This window comes from Fringilla coelebs, assembly GCF_963513975.1.
Source record: "Fringilla coelebs genome assembly, chromosome: 5".
Lineage (NCBI taxonomy): Eukaryota > Metazoa > Chordata > Aves > Passeriformes > Fringillidae > Fringilla > Fringilla coelebs.
The window spans coordinates 6,276,073-6,293,671 of NC_140033.1; the positions used below are offsets into that span (position 1 = coordinate 6,276,073).

General features: G+C 43.2%; 1 protein-coding gene across 1 annotated transcript; it reads left to right on the plus strand.

The window, feature by feature from the left end:
• Positions 1-484: 484 nt before the first annotated feature.
• ECHDC3 (enoyl-CoA hydratase domain containing 3) lies at positions 485-6,197 on the plus strand. The gene is made up of 5 exons (XM_084206153.1): positions 485-634; positions 721-842; positions 2,999-3,096; positions 3,928-4,128; positions 5,606-6,197. The coding sequence occupies exons 1-5, from the start codon at positions 507-509 to the stop codon at positions 5,933-5,935; spliced, it is 879 nt and encodes a 292-aa protein (XP_084062279.1). The 5' UTR covers positions 485-506; the 3' UTR covers positions 5,936-6,197.
• The last annotated feature ends 11,402 nt before the right edge of the window (positions 6,198-17,599 follow it).

A 17,599-nucleotide genomic window follows, 5' to 3' on the forward strand; every position in this document is an offset into this window, starting at 1 on the left:
CAGCTGAGGGAGCTGCGGGGGCTCAGCCTGGAGAAAGGAGGCTCAGGGGAGACCTTTTCACTCTCCACACCTCCCTGACAGGAGGTGCAGCCAGGTGGGGGTCAGGCTCATCTTCCAGGCAACCAGCAACAGGACGAGGGGATATGATCTTAAGCTGTGACAGGAGAGGCTCGGGTTGCACGTTGGGAAGAATTTCTTCATAGAAAGAGTGGCTGGACATTGGGGCTGCCCGGGGAGGTGGTGGAGTCACAGTCCCTGGAGCTGTATAAGGAAACCTGGCCGTGGCACTCAGTGCCATGGTCTGGTTGACAAGGTCTGTTCGGTCACAGGTCGAACTCGATACTCTCAACGGTCTTTTCCAAGCCAATCGATTCTGTGACCCTGCGCCCGGGCAGCACCGGGCCGGGCTGAGGCTTGGGCCGCGCTGCCAGCCCCGGTGCCGCGGAGCTCCGCCCGCCCGGCCCGCTCCGCCCCTGCCCGGCCCGGCGCGGCCCGACCCCGCAGCGATGGCGGCCCGGCTGTGCCGGCTGCCCAGGCGCCTCACGGCCGGCTTCAGCAGCGCCGCGGCCGCGGGAGCCGGGCAGGCCCCGCCGGCGGAGCCGCTGACGGAGCGGCGGCAGGCGGGGGGCGTGCGGTGAGCGGGGGCGCCGGGGGCTCCGGGACGCGGCCGCGTTCGGAGCTCGGTGACCGTAACCCCGCTGTGTTTCACGGGTTTTGCAGCACCATCGTCCTGAACAACCCGCGGCGGCGGAACGCGCTGTCGCTGCCCATGCTGCAGAGCCTGCGGCGGGACCTGCTGCACGACGTCAAGAGCCGGGAGCTCCGCGTCATCGTCATCGAGGGTACCGCGGCACCCGGCCGGGCGGGCACGGGCACACAGCGGCCAACGCGGGGCCGGGACCCAAACCTCGCTGGGAATTACAGGAAACGGGGCGGGAAGGGACGTGTGTGTTTCCCTAATGCTCCCGTGGTCTCCCGCGGCTGTCAGTGCCCGGCAGGCCTCCCTGTCACGCTCTTCCTCTATACTCACCCCAGCTTCCTCTCTCCTGTACTTAATTCCTCATTCCTAACTCAGCACTAACGACTGACTGGGGTTTTGTTACGCTTTTGGTTTTAGCCGACGTGTCTAAGCATTAACACGTTTCAAAATGTTACCACTGAATTCAGTCGGGTATGGGGGTGTTTACACTCGGCATTCTAGGGTCAGGGTTAATTGGTTCTGATTGTATGGAAGGAATACTTTAAACAGAACAAAAGCCAAACAAAAAAAAAGTTCTAAGAGTTACCAAAGTAAAGCATTAACATCCCCACATAAGGGTTTTGTGCAGGAACAGGCAAAGGTAGGATGGTGCTTGTTGCCCTGTTGACAGGTATAGACTCTAGTGAAAAACAAGGTTTCTGCAAATCAAGTGCTCTGGTTCCCTGCTCTGAGCCAGGATCAGCCTCATCATTTGGTTTGTCAGAACTATTTTTAAAAACACTCCAGTGAAAGAGAGACTGCAATATCAATACCACAGACACCTATGACCCACAGATGTAAAACAGCCTCTGGCAGAGCCTGTTACAGTTTCCTTCCATTTACATATTAAGCTGTAGAGTTCTTAAAGATAATGAAACTTGAGATGTGCTTAAGCCATCTTTTTTTCCTCTTGCTATTTTAAGATAACCTCTCTTCCCCCCCCTTCCAAAAACCCCAGATAAATTGGTTTATTAATTTAGGATCATGGTGTTTCCTATATGTAGGGGGAAACTGTGTATTAGGGCATACACACAAGAGTAGAAGAGAGCTGATTTCACAGGGCTGAGTTTAAATATGCATATTCCTCATTTCAAACAGCAGTTGGAAATTTTGCAAAACACTGAAGGCTCTTCTCTGGGAGTACAGTGCTCTGGGAGTTTGTGAGCACAATTGCTTTTGTTTTTTAGAAATTGCACATTCCTGTTTATTTCTAATTCCCCTGCTGAATAAAACACAAAAGAAGAAATTGCAAGAAAATAAAAGATTCCTCAGAGAATGCTTTGGGCCTTTAACACAGACTTTGCAGTGGATTCTTCAATGAAGTTCAAATTAAATGTAATTAATATCCAGATATATATTGCCAACCCCGTGAGCTGACTGACAATTGTCTGGTTATTTCTGGATAGATTGTGTCCCAATAATCTTGTTCATAAGAAACAAATCCATAGGTAAGGTTTGATCTGCATAGGTGTAGCTGGAAATGTCACAGCCATACAAATATCTGAGAAGTTCTGAAGGATTGGAAAGCATCACATTGGTTCATTCTAGTGGCAGGTAGTTGCATGATAAAGGAAAGCTGTTGTAAAGATTGTGTACCTGTATCAAGTGTTTTGATCTTAGCAAATCCAGAGTTTGGTTCCACAGAAACTTCCTCTTTTGCTGCCCAAACCCTAAACATGCTTTGGGGGTTTTCTGTAGATGACAGTTTAGTAGTGGAGAAAACACTCCAACAACCCTCCTGGTTCTCCTGTAGCAGAATAACTTTTTTTCTTTCTTTTTCCATTGTGACCTTCAGCACCGTGACAGAAAAAATACTGATGCTTATTTAGCAAAAGTTAATAATTAATTCTGGGTACAATAAATAGGGACTAAGTATATTTATCAGTCTGAGAGCAGAGCACTCCAGCCTTGCTCCAGCTGCTGTTTGTGTTGTACCAAGGAGCTGTTTTGAACATCCTTACACAAAACTGGGCTCAGAGGTGAAGTGCATTCTTTCTAACTGAGTTAAGGGTAATGGAAGTAAAATGAGACCTTAAAAAGTGGTAATGGGTGTTACTGTTCTTAAATGTTGCATTGCAGCAGTTTAAAGTTACCATAAAACCCAGAAGGAAATATTTTGGAATTCTGTTCAAAACTCCATCCCCAAACTCCTTTTTGAACGTTGACGTGTCATTGACATCTCTTTAGCTGGGACATTGATATGCTCAACCCCTGATTTCTTTATTACTTCAGACTGACTTTTCCTGAAATTCTTTGCAGCTAAAGGACCTGTATTTTGTTCTGGCCATGATTTGAAGGAACTGTCAAGTGAAGATGATGTGAAGCATCATTCCCAAGTATTTGAACTATGTGCAGAGGTAAGGAGTTCCTCTTGAGTGTTTCTGCCATTGCCTGCTGTTAAGAGCAAGTATTGGTTTGAGGGACAGCATTGGTCATCTGCTTGCTAAAGTACAGATTATTCCTTCAGAATCCTTGATTTTTGCTGCTCTGCTATTTTAATGCCTGATCCTGGTGAAATTATGTTTGCTCTGGATTTCATTACATGTACATAGAAGGGCTAGAATGGCAATGTGTATGTCTCCAACAATGAGCACAGTCAGGGTGTGTTCCTTAGTTTGGCCAGTGTTCCTTGCAGCTGAGTATTTGGGCAAATTTGTCTTTTCTAGAAGTCTAGGGATAACCACTTTCACATCACTTGTGATCAAATGTTCTTTCCCAGCTTTTATTTAGTTAAAAGTTCAGGATCAGCTTAAACAACAAGTAGACAATGTGACAGTAAGATCTGACTCACTGGTTGTCAAAGTTCTTGTTAAAGACACAGGTCAGGGAGGTGGGAAAGTTAATTTGAATCCTAGAGCCTTTGGAGAAATGGCAAAATCCCCTTTGATAGTGGTGGAGCTAGAATTTGACCCCTAATCCTCCTCAGTGTGACAACAGTGAGTACTTTGAAACCTTTTGTTCTAGTTGCTCCAGTACTAAATGATCTCTAAGACATTGCTGAGCCCATATTTAAGGAATGCTGTAAAAGCCGTGTGTGAAATCCCTTCATCATCCTTTCATCAGAAAGGAACCAAGATCCAACAGTTTGGGGTTTTTTGGTAAATAGAGAGGAAGGTACTTTTGATAGCTTCCAAAACAGGATTGTGTCATCCTGAATTTCCATACTGACCCCTCTTTTGTGCATGCAGGTTATGACTTTAATCCAGAAACTTCCAGTGCCAGTGATTGCCAAAGTAAATGGCATGGCTACAGCAGCTGGCTGCCAGCTTGTAGCAAGCTGTGACATCGCAGTGGCAAGTGAGAAATCTCAGTTTGCTACTCCTGGAGTAAACATTGGGCTGTTCTGCTCCACACCAGCTGTGGCCTTGGGCAGATCTCTTCCAAGAAAGGTGAGCTTCCTTTCCCGATATTCTTCATAATTTTGCATTAAGTTGGTTCCCGTGTTAGGAGTTTCAGTTCCATTGCCTGAACTTTATTTTCCTGCAGTGCAACATTCAAAATACTTTATTTCAAAAGGCATGTCCATAACTCTTTGGACTGGGAAAAATAATAAAGGGTGAGCTCTTGTTTAGGAAAGGCAGCTTTCTACTGATGTGACTCCAACCAGCACGAGCTCGTCCCAGCAGCCCACCAGCTCAGCAATCCCTTTCCTTTCCAACAGACAGCTCAGGGCTTTAGCCAATGATGTTCTCCCCTGAGGAGGAAACCCCTGCAAGTTCAGGATAACAATCCCACTGAGGCATCAATTCTTGCCAGGCAATGACATTTCACTGCCAGCAGGATGTGCCTGGCTGTAGATCAAGATGCTTTAAATAGCATCTAAAACCCTCCTATAGTGTCTTCCTGTTTTATGTCCTACTGATTGTGGCTGCACATCTCTCACTGCATAAAAAATAGTACGACCTGTAAAGCCAGTTGGATTCATGCAGGCAGATGGTCCAAGCCCAGCAGGGCTCTGCTGAGATGCAGTGACTGAACTGCACACATCCCATTGCTGGATAAAAGCTTCAGCTTGAAATTTCCCATCTGCGGGGACATCCTGTTCAAATAGAGTCCATGGGGGATTTTTCCAAGTCTGCTCTCGTGTGCAGTTGCAGCTGTTTCTCACTTACTATTTCTGGGCTGTAGGATTACCTTTTTAAAATGTGTGGGAAATACTTTTCTCTGTGCCACTTTTCAAAGCAATAAGAATATTTCCTACAGTTCCCAGAATTGGTAATTTTTACCTTTTAACAAAAGAAGTTGCCATTGTTTGTAGCTACCAGAACAAAGATGCTAATGAGGATAATAAGCTCTTATTATTTGGGCATTGGTCAATTGCTCCAGGAGTCTTGGAAAACTTCATTGATACATAGCATTGAATAGTCACTGAGTATTTGGGGGATTTTTTAGTCTCAAACCTCAAAGTCTCAAGATGCTGAAAGCAGCAGGAGACTGAAATAAAGTGGCTATAAAAAGTCCATATTTAAAACCACTCATACTAAACTTAAAACTAGGACAGGTGTTTTCAAAAACTGCACATATGCCCAGCTTAAAATACCAAATTCAGTCATTTGACTTTGTAGATGATCCACTTCTCTTTTAATTCCTACAGCAATCACTAGAGATTGTGGACTTTTGAACAGAAACCCAGGGGTGTCAGCCCAGGACAGCTGGAAGCAGTGGGGAGGTTTGAAGAGACCAGCTTTAGACTCAATCCTTCTCTTTGCTGAGAACTCTTAAGAGCTCCTTGGCTGCTTAAAAGACCAAAAGACTAAAATCATTTGTGAAAAGAATGGCTTGTACTTGAAGGTGGAGGCTGAAATTCCCCAAACAAAGCAAAGCACTGAGTTGGGTTGACTTACTGCAATATTTTTCCTTGTTCAGGTGGCACTGGAGATGCTTTTCACGGGTGAACCTCTCTCTGCCCACGAAGCATTAATGCACGGGCTCGTCAGCAAGGTGGTACCAGAAGACAAGCTGGAAGAAGAGACCATGAAAATCTCTCAGAAGATATGTGAAAGCAGCAAATCTGTCCTGGCCTTGGGGAAGGCCACCTTTTACAGACAGATAACCCAGGACCTTGACACTGCTTACAAAATAACTACTCAGGTCATGGTAGATAATTTGACTTTGAGAGATGGGCAGGAAGGCATTGAAGCCTTTGTTCAGAAGCGTAAGCCTGTCTGGTCACACTCTCAGGAGGAGAAGAAATGAGTCCTGTCTCTAAACAAACCTTAGCTGTGCTTTATGATTCTTCACGCAGTTGCCTTTGGGAACTATATTTTTATTCTTACTGAACATTAAATTTCTCTTCTTACAAATGCCAGACACAATAAATTTACTCTAAGTATGTAATAAATGTTAAGAAAAAGCAAAGAAGATGGGTTTTCTTTGATAGCAGTGAATTTAATCTGTGGTTTTAAAAGTAACTCTGTGCTGCAAAAAACAGTTTAACATGTTTCTGGTTACATAGGGAGTCACAGGGGCTGAGAGAGAGCTCAGATCACCTTGTTCAGCATCTCCCCTCCATAGTTCTGGATGAGAATTGTTATTTATTAATAGAGAATTGAAGGGCTTGGACACATTCCAGAGATGATGGTAGTAGGTATGATAATGGATTCCAGGACTGTTAGAGCATTGCAGACAGAAGCCTGTAACACAGCTGTCCATTGCTCCTCATATCTTCCTGTGAACTGTGTGTGTCAGCAGCTTGTCCCCCACAAATCCTGATTTTCCACCATCAGTTCCACTCCCAGCTCTAGGGAGTTTTGTTGACTGCAGGGAGGATAAGCATGGGTTGGGGTGAAAGGCAGTGTCTTGCCCCAGCTGTACTTTTCAGGCTGGTGTGTTTGTTGGGAAGTCCATCCTTGTGCTCAAAGCTGGGCTTTTACCAGCACTGGAGCAGTTCAGCCATGGATTTAAAGACTTTACAACTTAAAAAAAAGGGGTTCAGGTGCTCCCCTGGGTAATCAGTTGCAACCCTCCAGGTGAATTTTTTATTAATGTCCAGTCTGAGCCTTGAAGCAGCATTTTCTGGCCATTCCCCCTTGTTCCATTATTTGGCATGATTGAGAAAGTTTAGCTCCATTTTCTGTGTAACTCTCTCCAAGCAGTCACTGCATGTAGACCACACTTAGATTCCTCTGTGCTAGACTGACAAGCCCTGCTTCCTCCACCCTCCCTACAGGTCATGTTCTCTGGGTAACCAGTTTGGCATCCTTCTAGTAGACTTCAACAGATCCCTTTTATTGTGCCAAAACTGGGCTGTATCCTAAACATGGCCTCACCAGATTTGAGCAGAGGAGAGCAAAACAGGCCCCCTTGTGCTGGCCTGTGAGTAGTGCTCAGTGTGTGTTTTGTTTGCTCTGTGATGAGAGTGCACTGCTGGCTTGGATTCAGGCAGGCATCCCCTGGGAGCCCACTTCCAGCAGGACTGTGCTCTGCCAGTCCACTCCTCACCTGTACTGGTGTCCTGTACTGGTTATTCTTCCCAGGTGAAGAAACTTGCATTTCTCCTTGGATCATGGTTGGTTTGGATTGAAGCCAGGCCAAGCCAATGCCCCAATTTTGCAGAATCTGTAGATTTGGTGAGGATGTGTTACTGATGGCAGTACTGGATGAAAGGTATCAATCCATGGTGATCAACATGGGATGACCTCCCAGCAAACACATTTTTTCTGAAGTTCAACATAGCCAAATCATGAGGGCTCATCCATCTCATCCTTAAATAGACATCTAAGCAAGACCATGTGGATCACAGTATGGATGGGCCTTTTTTCTTTGTTGACAGTAGAAACAGCCTAAAGGGCTTGCTGCAGACTTGGATGTCTTTAGTAAGATCAAATTAATCCTACCTATGGCTACTTAAAGTCCAGATGTGAAAATATCAGTTATACAGTTCTACAAAGCAAGACCCTTTTCCATCTACAGGTTCAAAAGAAAAATATTTACATTTCTGCTAAAAGTTTTAATTTTAAGAAGGGAAACTTAAACTGTAATTGACCATTACACTGTTTCATATTGAATGTGAAAAATGTGCATTGGCACTAGCTGTTTTAAAAATACAAATTTTTATTGTTACCACCAGAAAAGATGGGCAAGTTTTTTACAAACTCACTTAGTTTTATATAGGTTAGAAACTGTTACGAGCAATGGTGAGATGGAAGAGTTAAATCTGGAGCCCAGTAACCTTCATCATGTCCTTTCCAATGCAGTAAGATGCTGCACTTAGACTCTGTTCCCACATGCTGCTTTAAAAGCATTAGGAAAGAGTAAATTGTTTTAAAAATATTTATATTTAATGGCTATCTTGCAACTACTCAGCAAATCTCAACTGGCTCTTTTGTTCCAGGCTTTTAGAAATAAGTACATTATCTGATTTTTTGCAGAACAGTGCCCTTTCCAGCTAACTGCAGTAATAAAATGGTTTCACTGGCCATCTTAAAGCATGAGTGACAGTTTAGATGAGCACATTCTTTCAGATATTCAGAAATTCTTCTACAGTTGATTGCCATCTACAGGGTTTGGCATTATTGTTAACTGTATTCAGATCTTGAAGAGAAAATAAATTTTGTTTTACCTCAGTTTTCACAATATTTGTACTATTTCATGTAGGAAAGTAATTATGTAATAATAAAATTATAGGATCATCCTAGAATGGTTTGGGTTGGAAGGGACCTTAAAGACCATCTAATTCCAACTCCATGGCAGAGACAACTTCCACTAGACCAGGTTGCTCTTGAACACTTTCAGGGATGGGGCATCCACAGCTTCTCTGGAAAACATGTTCCAGTGCTTCACCACCCTCAGATTAAAGCATTTCTTCCTAATACCCAATCTAAACCTAGATTCAGTTTCAAACCACTCTGCCTTGTCCTGTCAGTAGTGCTTTTGTAATTAGCAATCATCACTTCTAAAAATGTCAGTATCCACAGGAACATTTCCCTCTTGCTTGAACACTAGACAGAAAAGCTTCAGAAGGTTTTATAACATTCCTACACTGGCCCCTGAAGACTGACAAAACTACTTAATTTTTCATTTCTGACTTGCATGGGCTTTTTATTTTTGCCCACATCTGCCCTTATTGTTTAATTTAATGGATTTACAGGCTATTCCTGGGAAATAGAGCAGTTCCAGAATTGTTAATTAAGTACTACAGCCAAGAAACAGCAAATCAAATGATAGATTGGGAGCCTTATCACTGTGTTTATCTGCTGCCTGAGGGAAGAGTTTGTCCCAAAATAGCAAGGATGCTATCCCTTGTCACCCCCTTTTTTTTAAAGATTCTCTCTGCAGCAAAGTCTGCCAGGTAATTAGCCTAGTTTCAAGTCACCCTAACAGCATGTGGCTCTGGAAACTAAGTGCAACTCCATCTGCACACAGCCTCTAGGATGCAGCTTATCCTTGGAAATGACCAACAGGGACACATTTTCTATCCATATATACAGGAACAGCTGGAATGGAAACCAGTCATGATATGGAAGCAAGGAATTGCCAGCATGAATAGAATGAGCTGCCTCAGAGTCCATGGAGGCCTTAGAATGGCTTTGAGCCCTTACCTGGAAATTTTAGAAAAGATACAAAGGCAAAATCTAGAGGATATGATTGTTTTACTTGGGATATAGCTTCAGGCTCCCCTCATGAACAAGGCAAATGAAAAGCCAGGGAGCAGTGACAAACAACACAAGGCACAAGATCATTCCTAATTCATGGACCAGGCAATGACCTGCCTCACCACATCACCTGGGGAATATATACTGAAAGTAGAGTTAAACAGAAGACATGTGTAATGGGCAAGGTATTTATATCCTCTGTGCTCCACAGAGCCCAAGAACAGCTTACATAAGGTTTTATATAAACTTCATGGAGTTTCCTTAATGCCACCCAACCAGAATTCAGCAGCCTGGGTAAGAATTAGTTTGAGGTTGGTTTGAAGTAATCTCCTGTAACTACGGAGGAGAGAGCTTGAAAATATGTCCTACAAAGGTCCAAAAAGTTGGGTGTAGTTAACATTAAAAATACATGGCTACCTCAGTGGCAGGAGTCAGCAGCAGGCTTTTTACCACCTAGCTCATGATTTGTGAGCATTTGGATGGCAGCAGCGTGTCCTTCACAGAACTGCCTCTGGGTAATTCCTGTGTTGTCATTCCTGTATTGCAGATGGGGAAATTGAGGCCAAGTGTGCTGTGCCCGAGGTCTCCTGGTGAGCCCGTGGCACTGTAGCAGTGGCACTCGGAATGCTGACACCTGCTCCTTGTATTTCTTCAGCAACAAAGTTTTTGGTAAAATCAGCAGAAATGCGGGATGACGGCGTGCCCTGAAGTGACTGCAGAGGCTTCTGAACAGGAATTATGAGCTACTGCATCAAAGGCCTCTTGCTTGACATTTATTGGCTTTTTGATGAATGTTGGGGTAATTCTACTGTCAACAGTTTCTCATTAGAAGCCTGGCAATGTACTTTCTGACCATTATCTTTCTCAATATCACACTGTGTTGCTACAAAGAGCAGGGGTTTTATGTAAAACCCATCTATCTCTGTAGCTGCAAACTTTTCTAATAATTCTACATTTAAATAATCTCATGGAAATGCTGGCTGCTGTATCTGAGCAATAAGGAGACTAGACAAATGGTTAAATTTCCATGAAGACCTAAAGCTATAGGACAAATTTCATACTGCAACGAGTAGGATTCATTTGTCTTGATTCCACTGGCACTGCACCTCAATTATACTAATTCTGAATTTCACTGCTGAATAATGCATTCCCAACCTGCTTTACACTTGCAGAAGAAGGAAAACACCATCAGAGCTGTACCTTTCTCACTCTCCACAGTATGATGTACCACCTCCTGGCTGCTTATGGTCAATATTAGGAATTATTTTTGTCAAAACCATAGATTTTCTAAAAATAAAATAGTAGAAATATACCCCTAATACCACTGTGTATTTTGAAAGGGGAAAAGAGTTCATTCAACTTTGATGTGTCCAACCATAGTAATTTTCATGCTGTGAGATTTAAGGCATTAACATTTATTTTAAATATTTGTATCCTGAAGTGATGATAATGGGAACATCATAGGGCTATTGTATATTTTATTGATTATGGTTATTATAAACCAAGAAATTAAAACAGAACAAGATGATAAAATAATTAATGGAATTTCTACTACTAAAATGTGTTTGACTAATGATTAATGTTCATAAGCTACTTAATATGAGAGCCTTTAATTTTCCCTCCTAGAGGCAGGAGGGTCTTTTCAGCCTGCCAAAACCAAGACTTGTAATGCTGTGGACTCTAACCAAAAACAAACTTCCCCACCAATTCTTTAACCTCACTTTGATGGCAGTGCAGATTAACCTGTTGGATTTAACTCAGATTTAGGTCTCCACCTCATCCACCAGTCCTGCTGAGGGAACATCCCCTCCCAGAAATGCAGCACAGGTATGGAGGGCAGTGTCTGAGTCTGTCACTGGCTCGTTAGAGCCTCGCCAGGAGCTCTGATGTAATGCATGTCTGAGGGAGCAGAAGCAGCTCTGCTTCCTGAAGGAGTTTTTAAGGACACATTCCCTGCAATAAGGGAATGTTGACATTCAGGCTGCCTCAGCTGCTGATGACAGAGAAGGCGTGAGTTCTTCCAAAATGGCACTCAGGTTTTATTCCAGACCTGTCCTCCTATAAACAATTACAGTGGATGAAATCATGTTTGGAATGATGAGTGATGTTTTCCCTGTCCACTCTGCCCTGTCAGCATCAAGGATAAAGTGAAATATATACCTGCTTTGGTCGTCTCCACTTCCTGGCCCAAAATCATTCTCAGTGTAGACAGTGAGTGATGCTTCTGGAAAGAAACAATAAAGAATTAGTAAATCATATATAGAACACAGGGGAAAGGAAAAAGGAAATGAACACATGAAGTCATTCTTCTAATGTGGTCTTCAGTCTAGATATGAATATTTTGTTTCTTGTACCTGTTTAATGAAATACACCCTTCATGCCAATAAAACTTTATCATCTGTTGTTTAAGGGAGTTAATCCTATTTTAAAAGTCCGCATTCTGAAGGCTAGGATATTGTACAAATATAGACATGGTGAATAATTCTAAGTTAATCTCTCTTCTCTTTTAGGACCTCATTAGTGTGCTTTTTCTTTTGTTTGCTGGTTTGGTTCTGAGATTTCAATGTGAAGTCAGAACTTTTATTCTATTTTTTTCTCTCTTTCCTTGAGGGCTAATTTTGTTTTAATGAATGCTAAGATTCTTACATGACTAAACTACTCATTCTTACATGAGTCCACAAATCTGAGACATAACAGATGGAAGAGCCGGGTAATGAGAGAATTTGGCTCTCTGAAAGAAGGCCCAGCAAGAGAAACACTGAGGTGGTCTCCAAAGCACCCATGCAGAGGACTGAAAAACTGATGCAATTTACCCCTTTTTCATTGGGACCATGCAAAGATGACCAGCCCCTTATTCATTAGACTGAGGCTATTATTAATAATCAATACTTATTTTTACAATTGCTATAATTCATGCTATAATGTATTTCATAAAATGACAGCACTAAAGTTCAGGAATTTAGATTTTGATAACTCCTCCCCACTAATAGGCTTGAAAACTGGAAACTGGAGTAAATCACTGAAATCAGAAGCCTTTGCTGCTTGAAATGGGGAATAACATTTATCTAGCAGCAAGAGAAGACTTCATCCTTTTATAGAGCCTATGAAAAAACACTTAGTCCCTTCTATGTACTCATCACAGTAAAATGGAAGTTGTCAAAGATAGAAGTCCTTTTCTTTGCTGTCTGTGGATGTTCCTGTAAGCTTTTAGTCTTTTTCCACATGAGCATTTTTTCAGAGCAAGCAGCCCAAGAATATTTCCATTGACAGCCTGAAATCTTTATGAGGTATTAGATGGTTGAAATGCAGCACCAATTTATTCAGTGCTCAGAACAAACACAAACAGTGAATTTACCACAGGATAAGTCAGTAAAGATCTCAGTGGCAGTTCATAGGCTAAAACCCACCTGTTAAATGTCCTAGACCTTTCTGACCCATTCACTATAATATTTAAATATATTTCTGTATGTAATTTGTGAGACAATTCTGAAACATAAATACAAGGGGGAAAAAAATTAAAGCCCTGGACAAAACAAACAACAACAGACAAAACAAAACCAAAACAAATAAAAAACACTGATTCACTTCCTGGCTTTCTCACAAAATTTCACTATGACCTTGGGCAAACTGACAGAGACAGAAGAGAAATGTGACTGTCCAGTCCAACCTTCTGTTTATCACAGGTCATTGCTTCTGCCTGCTTTACCCCCAAAGAACATCTGAATTGTAGCTTTGGGTGAGCTACCGAGTTATCTAACCTCATGATGAAAAAATATTGAAAAGCTAAAAAAAAGAAGATGCCAACAGTGTGATCCATTCTCCTTGCAGTCCGGACATGTGGATTACTCCTGCTTTGAATTAACCTGACTTCCAGCAGGGAACCAGAGCTGCCTTTTTGTGGGCTCAGGTAGACCTTTCAGTATCTCAGTGGCTTATAGGTAAAATGGGCCTGATCACTGGTTTTTTTCACTATATTTTATTTGAGTTGCCCCTGTACACCCCAACCTCTACAGGGGAAATTTGGCTCCCATTCCCCATACACTCCATGCCTTGCCCAACCACTCACACTGGACTTGGCTTTGATGGGGGATGATTGATATGTGATTGACTGAATGATTGACTGACTGATGTGTAGCATCTAAGTTACGGCAGTGAGAAAGGACTTTAAAAAAATCAAGCAATAAACCCCAAAAATCCCTGTCTGAGGGAGGATCCTTCAGTGTTCGGCATATCCCTCGTTTGCCGTGGAAAACACTCGCTTTGCAGTGAGGGCACCGTACCCCGAGCTGTCGGCAGAGGGCAATGGCAGCTCACAGCTTGAAGCGGCTCCCGGGACCTGCGCCAGGCCGGCGCTGCAAGCCCTGTTTTCCTACCGGACTGCTCCCAGGGAATGAGCCCTGGTTTATTCCCAACAGCACGTGTGAAAATGTACCCCGGCAGCCCCGTAAGTCAGGGATCTAAGCTTTCTTCTCCCACTTTTCCTGCCTTTGCATTCTCACTGGATACTCTGGAGGACCAGTTGTAATCTCATTCAAGACAGACAAGTGGGTAAAAAATCCCAGGGAGATTTTTGGAAGCAAGATTCTGTTCTGCTTTAAGGAATACACCTGTGAGTAATACAGCTGTGTCTGGGCAGCTGGACCATTCAGCTGAGCACAGTTTGGGAAAGACTGTCTGTTCTGGCTTTCCTGGGGAGTCTGAATTTTAGATCCAAATGCGTCTGTGTAGTTTGGTTAGAGGTTCTGGATGAAACAAATTATTCAGAAAAACCTTCCAAGGAGGCTGTGTCAGCAGGCCAGGTAGAAGAGGTGAGTGAAGTGTGACAATCATGCCTCCATGCCTCAGGCTTTCAGGAATAGGATGCAGAGGATGGGCCTCCCAGCCAGAGCTCAGCCAGCCAGAATCTCAGTGCTGCCTCTTCCACCCATCTTAACAGCTGAACTAAGTGGCACCATCTCTTCTCTCCATGACTCAGTTTCCCCAGCTGTAAAGGAAGTTCTAAAGTTCTGTGTGACACACTAAAAGCAGTGAATGATAAGAATTAATCAGCTGTGCTACTCAGGGCTTGGTGATGAACTAATGTTCTTGTCATTGCTGGCCCAGAGTCTGCTGGGCAGAGAAAAAACTGCTGGAGGTGTTAGTCCAGATGGACTGTAAATGCCAAGGCACAGCAGGAGCTGTTGAAAAAAAAAATATTCTCTCAAGTCCTCTCCCAGCAGGAACAATATTCCAATTGCAATGCAGATATCCTACGGAGTCATTGTATCCCTCAGGCCAGGTGAGCACTCTGCAAGAGTCAGTGAAGGTAATCATTACACTGTTGTAAATATGAACGAATACAAATGCCAGGTGTTTCTATCTGAGCCCTGGTTGTACTCCTGGCTTCATGAAAAGTAAGACAGCATGATCACCTATCATGGGACTTTTAGCAATTGGAATTTCAGGGAACACTTGTTATGAGCCAATTCTCCCCAGATTCCCATATTGTAGAAGAAGAATGGGGGGCATATTCACTATTCAAAACCACCACAGTGAGAGAAATCTACAACTCCAAACACCATAAAAGCCAGTACAGTGGGCTGTGCTGGAGCAGCAGAGGAATTCAAACAAACAACACTGAACGACCAGCTCTGGAATGCAGTGAACCCAACCAGGTCAACAAGAACACCGATAAGGTGGCAAGTGGGGTCCAGCCCAGGCCAAACCTGTGGGAGTCCATGGCAATGCCAGCTTTGTGCCCAGCAGCTTCTGGACAACTCTCACCAGTGCACTAAGTAGAAGATGTAATTTAACTGCTTTGCCAGGTTTCACTACAAAGGCTCCACTCAGACAGTCACTTGTGACTCAACACCTTTTCCACCAGACAGCCTCAGCCCTGCTGTGCAGGTGTGCTCCCACAGAGCCAGGACAGGGGTGACCTGTGCTCTTGGCTTTGTTTTCCTCCCTGCCACTTCTGAGCTTTCCCTAACTGGGAGAAGCTGGTTCAGGCAGGAGCCATTTCAGACTATGTCTATCTGTAGCCACAGATATTGAGCCACCACCAGAGACATCCCTAAAAGCAAACAACTGAAATTGCAAATGTTACCTCAGAGCGATAAGTAGCAATAACAAAGACCTGGCAAGACAGTATTTTAAGCCAGAAATGTGCAAATACTTATGCAGCCTGTTTTGAATCTCTTCTTCAACTAAGTTAAAGTGTTTGTTTTCAGAAAAAACTTACATAATATCAGTTTAAAGCAAAGGGGTTTTTTTCCTTCTTAATTACAAACAAATTTTAAAAGGTTTAAATGAAAGTTTATGCAAGTATTTCCATATAAATTAAAAAAAAACAAAAAAAAAACAAAAAAACAAAAAAAAAACAAAAGAAAAACCTCCACTAAAACACTCTTTCATGTGGACAGAGAGTTCCTGTTAAGGCGGTGGTTGGTTGCATGGAGGATACAAAAATAGCTGGTAATTTAAGTTTATACGGGATGCCATTAAGAAATCAGGGGCTAATGAGGCTGCTGGGACTGAATCACAACTGCCTGTGGCTATTCCATGACAGTTCTTCCAGGAGGTGTCTCCAGCAGCCATGAGTCAGATTCCTGCCTCTGCAGGAAACTCCCTACAGAGAAGCTGCCAGGTATGTCCTTAAAGGCAAAGGAACCAGGGTTTTCTCAGGCTTTAGCACTTCCAACTGCAAGAACAGGTCACAGAGGCAGCTTGGAGTGAGCGTGGATAACAGCAGCCTGAGAAGTCTCTGTGCACTGGCATGAGCAGGAACCAGCAGCACTGCAAAGGTACAACAGATGGCTGAGAGCCAGGTGTGTTCCTGTTGGTCCTTGAATTGATGTTGGCTCTGCCACTCTTGTGATCTTGAACACAGGCCTAGAGGACAGACTCTTCACTGCCTGAATTAAAATCTTACCCTCAGTTACCCTAGGCAAGGTTAATGACTATAATTTATTAAAAGGTCTATAATGACTTGTTAAATGGTGTTGAAAATGGTAGTTGCATGAAAACAAGTTACAAAGTGTCCTGACAAACAAAGCATTTGCCCTGTACTTTCTTTTTAATGGAACATAGCAGTTAAAAGAAATCCATTTGTCACTTTTGGGGATCAAGAACATATATTAACTCTATAGATTTGCATCTACTATACACATCCAGGTGCCCTATACTGTTCTGTTTGTTGGTACCTCAAATGCCACTGCGTGATGGTTTCCTTCCCATCATCTGCATTCCACGGACTTGACAAGAACAGCACGCACAGCAGAGTCTGCATGGAAAGCACCAAGTGAACCACCTCTCTCATTGCTGTGGCTCTCTGGCAATGTGCTCCCAGTGAAGCAGCACCCTTCCCTGTGAGAACCAGGAAAGGATCCATAGGCAGTGCCTCCCAAGAGGCAGGCAGGAGAGGAAGGTACACAGGTGATCTCATCTCTTCTGTCTGTACTGATGTTGTTCATAAAACAGTTTCATAGCTATTGAAGAAAAACTTGGTATGACAGACTGGCAATGTTTCTTTGGTATTTAGCATTTGCAAAGGCCCTGCATGACTGGGACTCTAAAAAGCCTCCAATGTTCAAATTATTTCTCCTGTTCCCAGGGTCATTCTCTCTCCCTACCCTGTTGCAAATCTCCTGATATCCTGTGTCTGAAGCTCATGTTGCCAGCCAAAAATGATATCCAAGTCCAGAGCTAATTGTCTAAGCTCCTTCTATAGTTATAAAGAGAAAGAAAAGCTTCAAAAGATCAAAATCCCCGAAATGGTGGGAGGTACAGATCTGCCTACCTGCAGCTGGTAGGGAATGGATATCTCAGAGCACTTGACCTTCATCAGGGAACTACTCAGGAGCTGAAGCCTGACATATTGTCCTAAGAATAGGAATATTTTCAAGAGTAGAACAGGGAGACTGTTGAAATCCATAGAAGTTTTTAGAATATTTTTTCTTCATGTTATTTGCATTTATATATAGTGACTTTGCACTAACTTAAGGGTCTGAATATTGCTTTTATCTTGATAAAAGTCTTATTTGAATACTTCTTTTTTTCCTAATTTGGGAAGGCCTCTCCCATTCCAGTCTGAGAGGTGCACGTGGTAGCAGTGTCCTGACCTCAGAACAGACCTGTTAGAGAAGGATCTGGTACTGGTTGTCCCACTGCCTCTTCCTCTGTCTTTGCACAGCATCAAGGAAGAAAAGGGACAAAAACCCAGCAGTAAAAAATGTGCTTTCATTCCTCACTTTTAAGGGTTTCCTTTTTATGGAGAGATCTCTCAAGT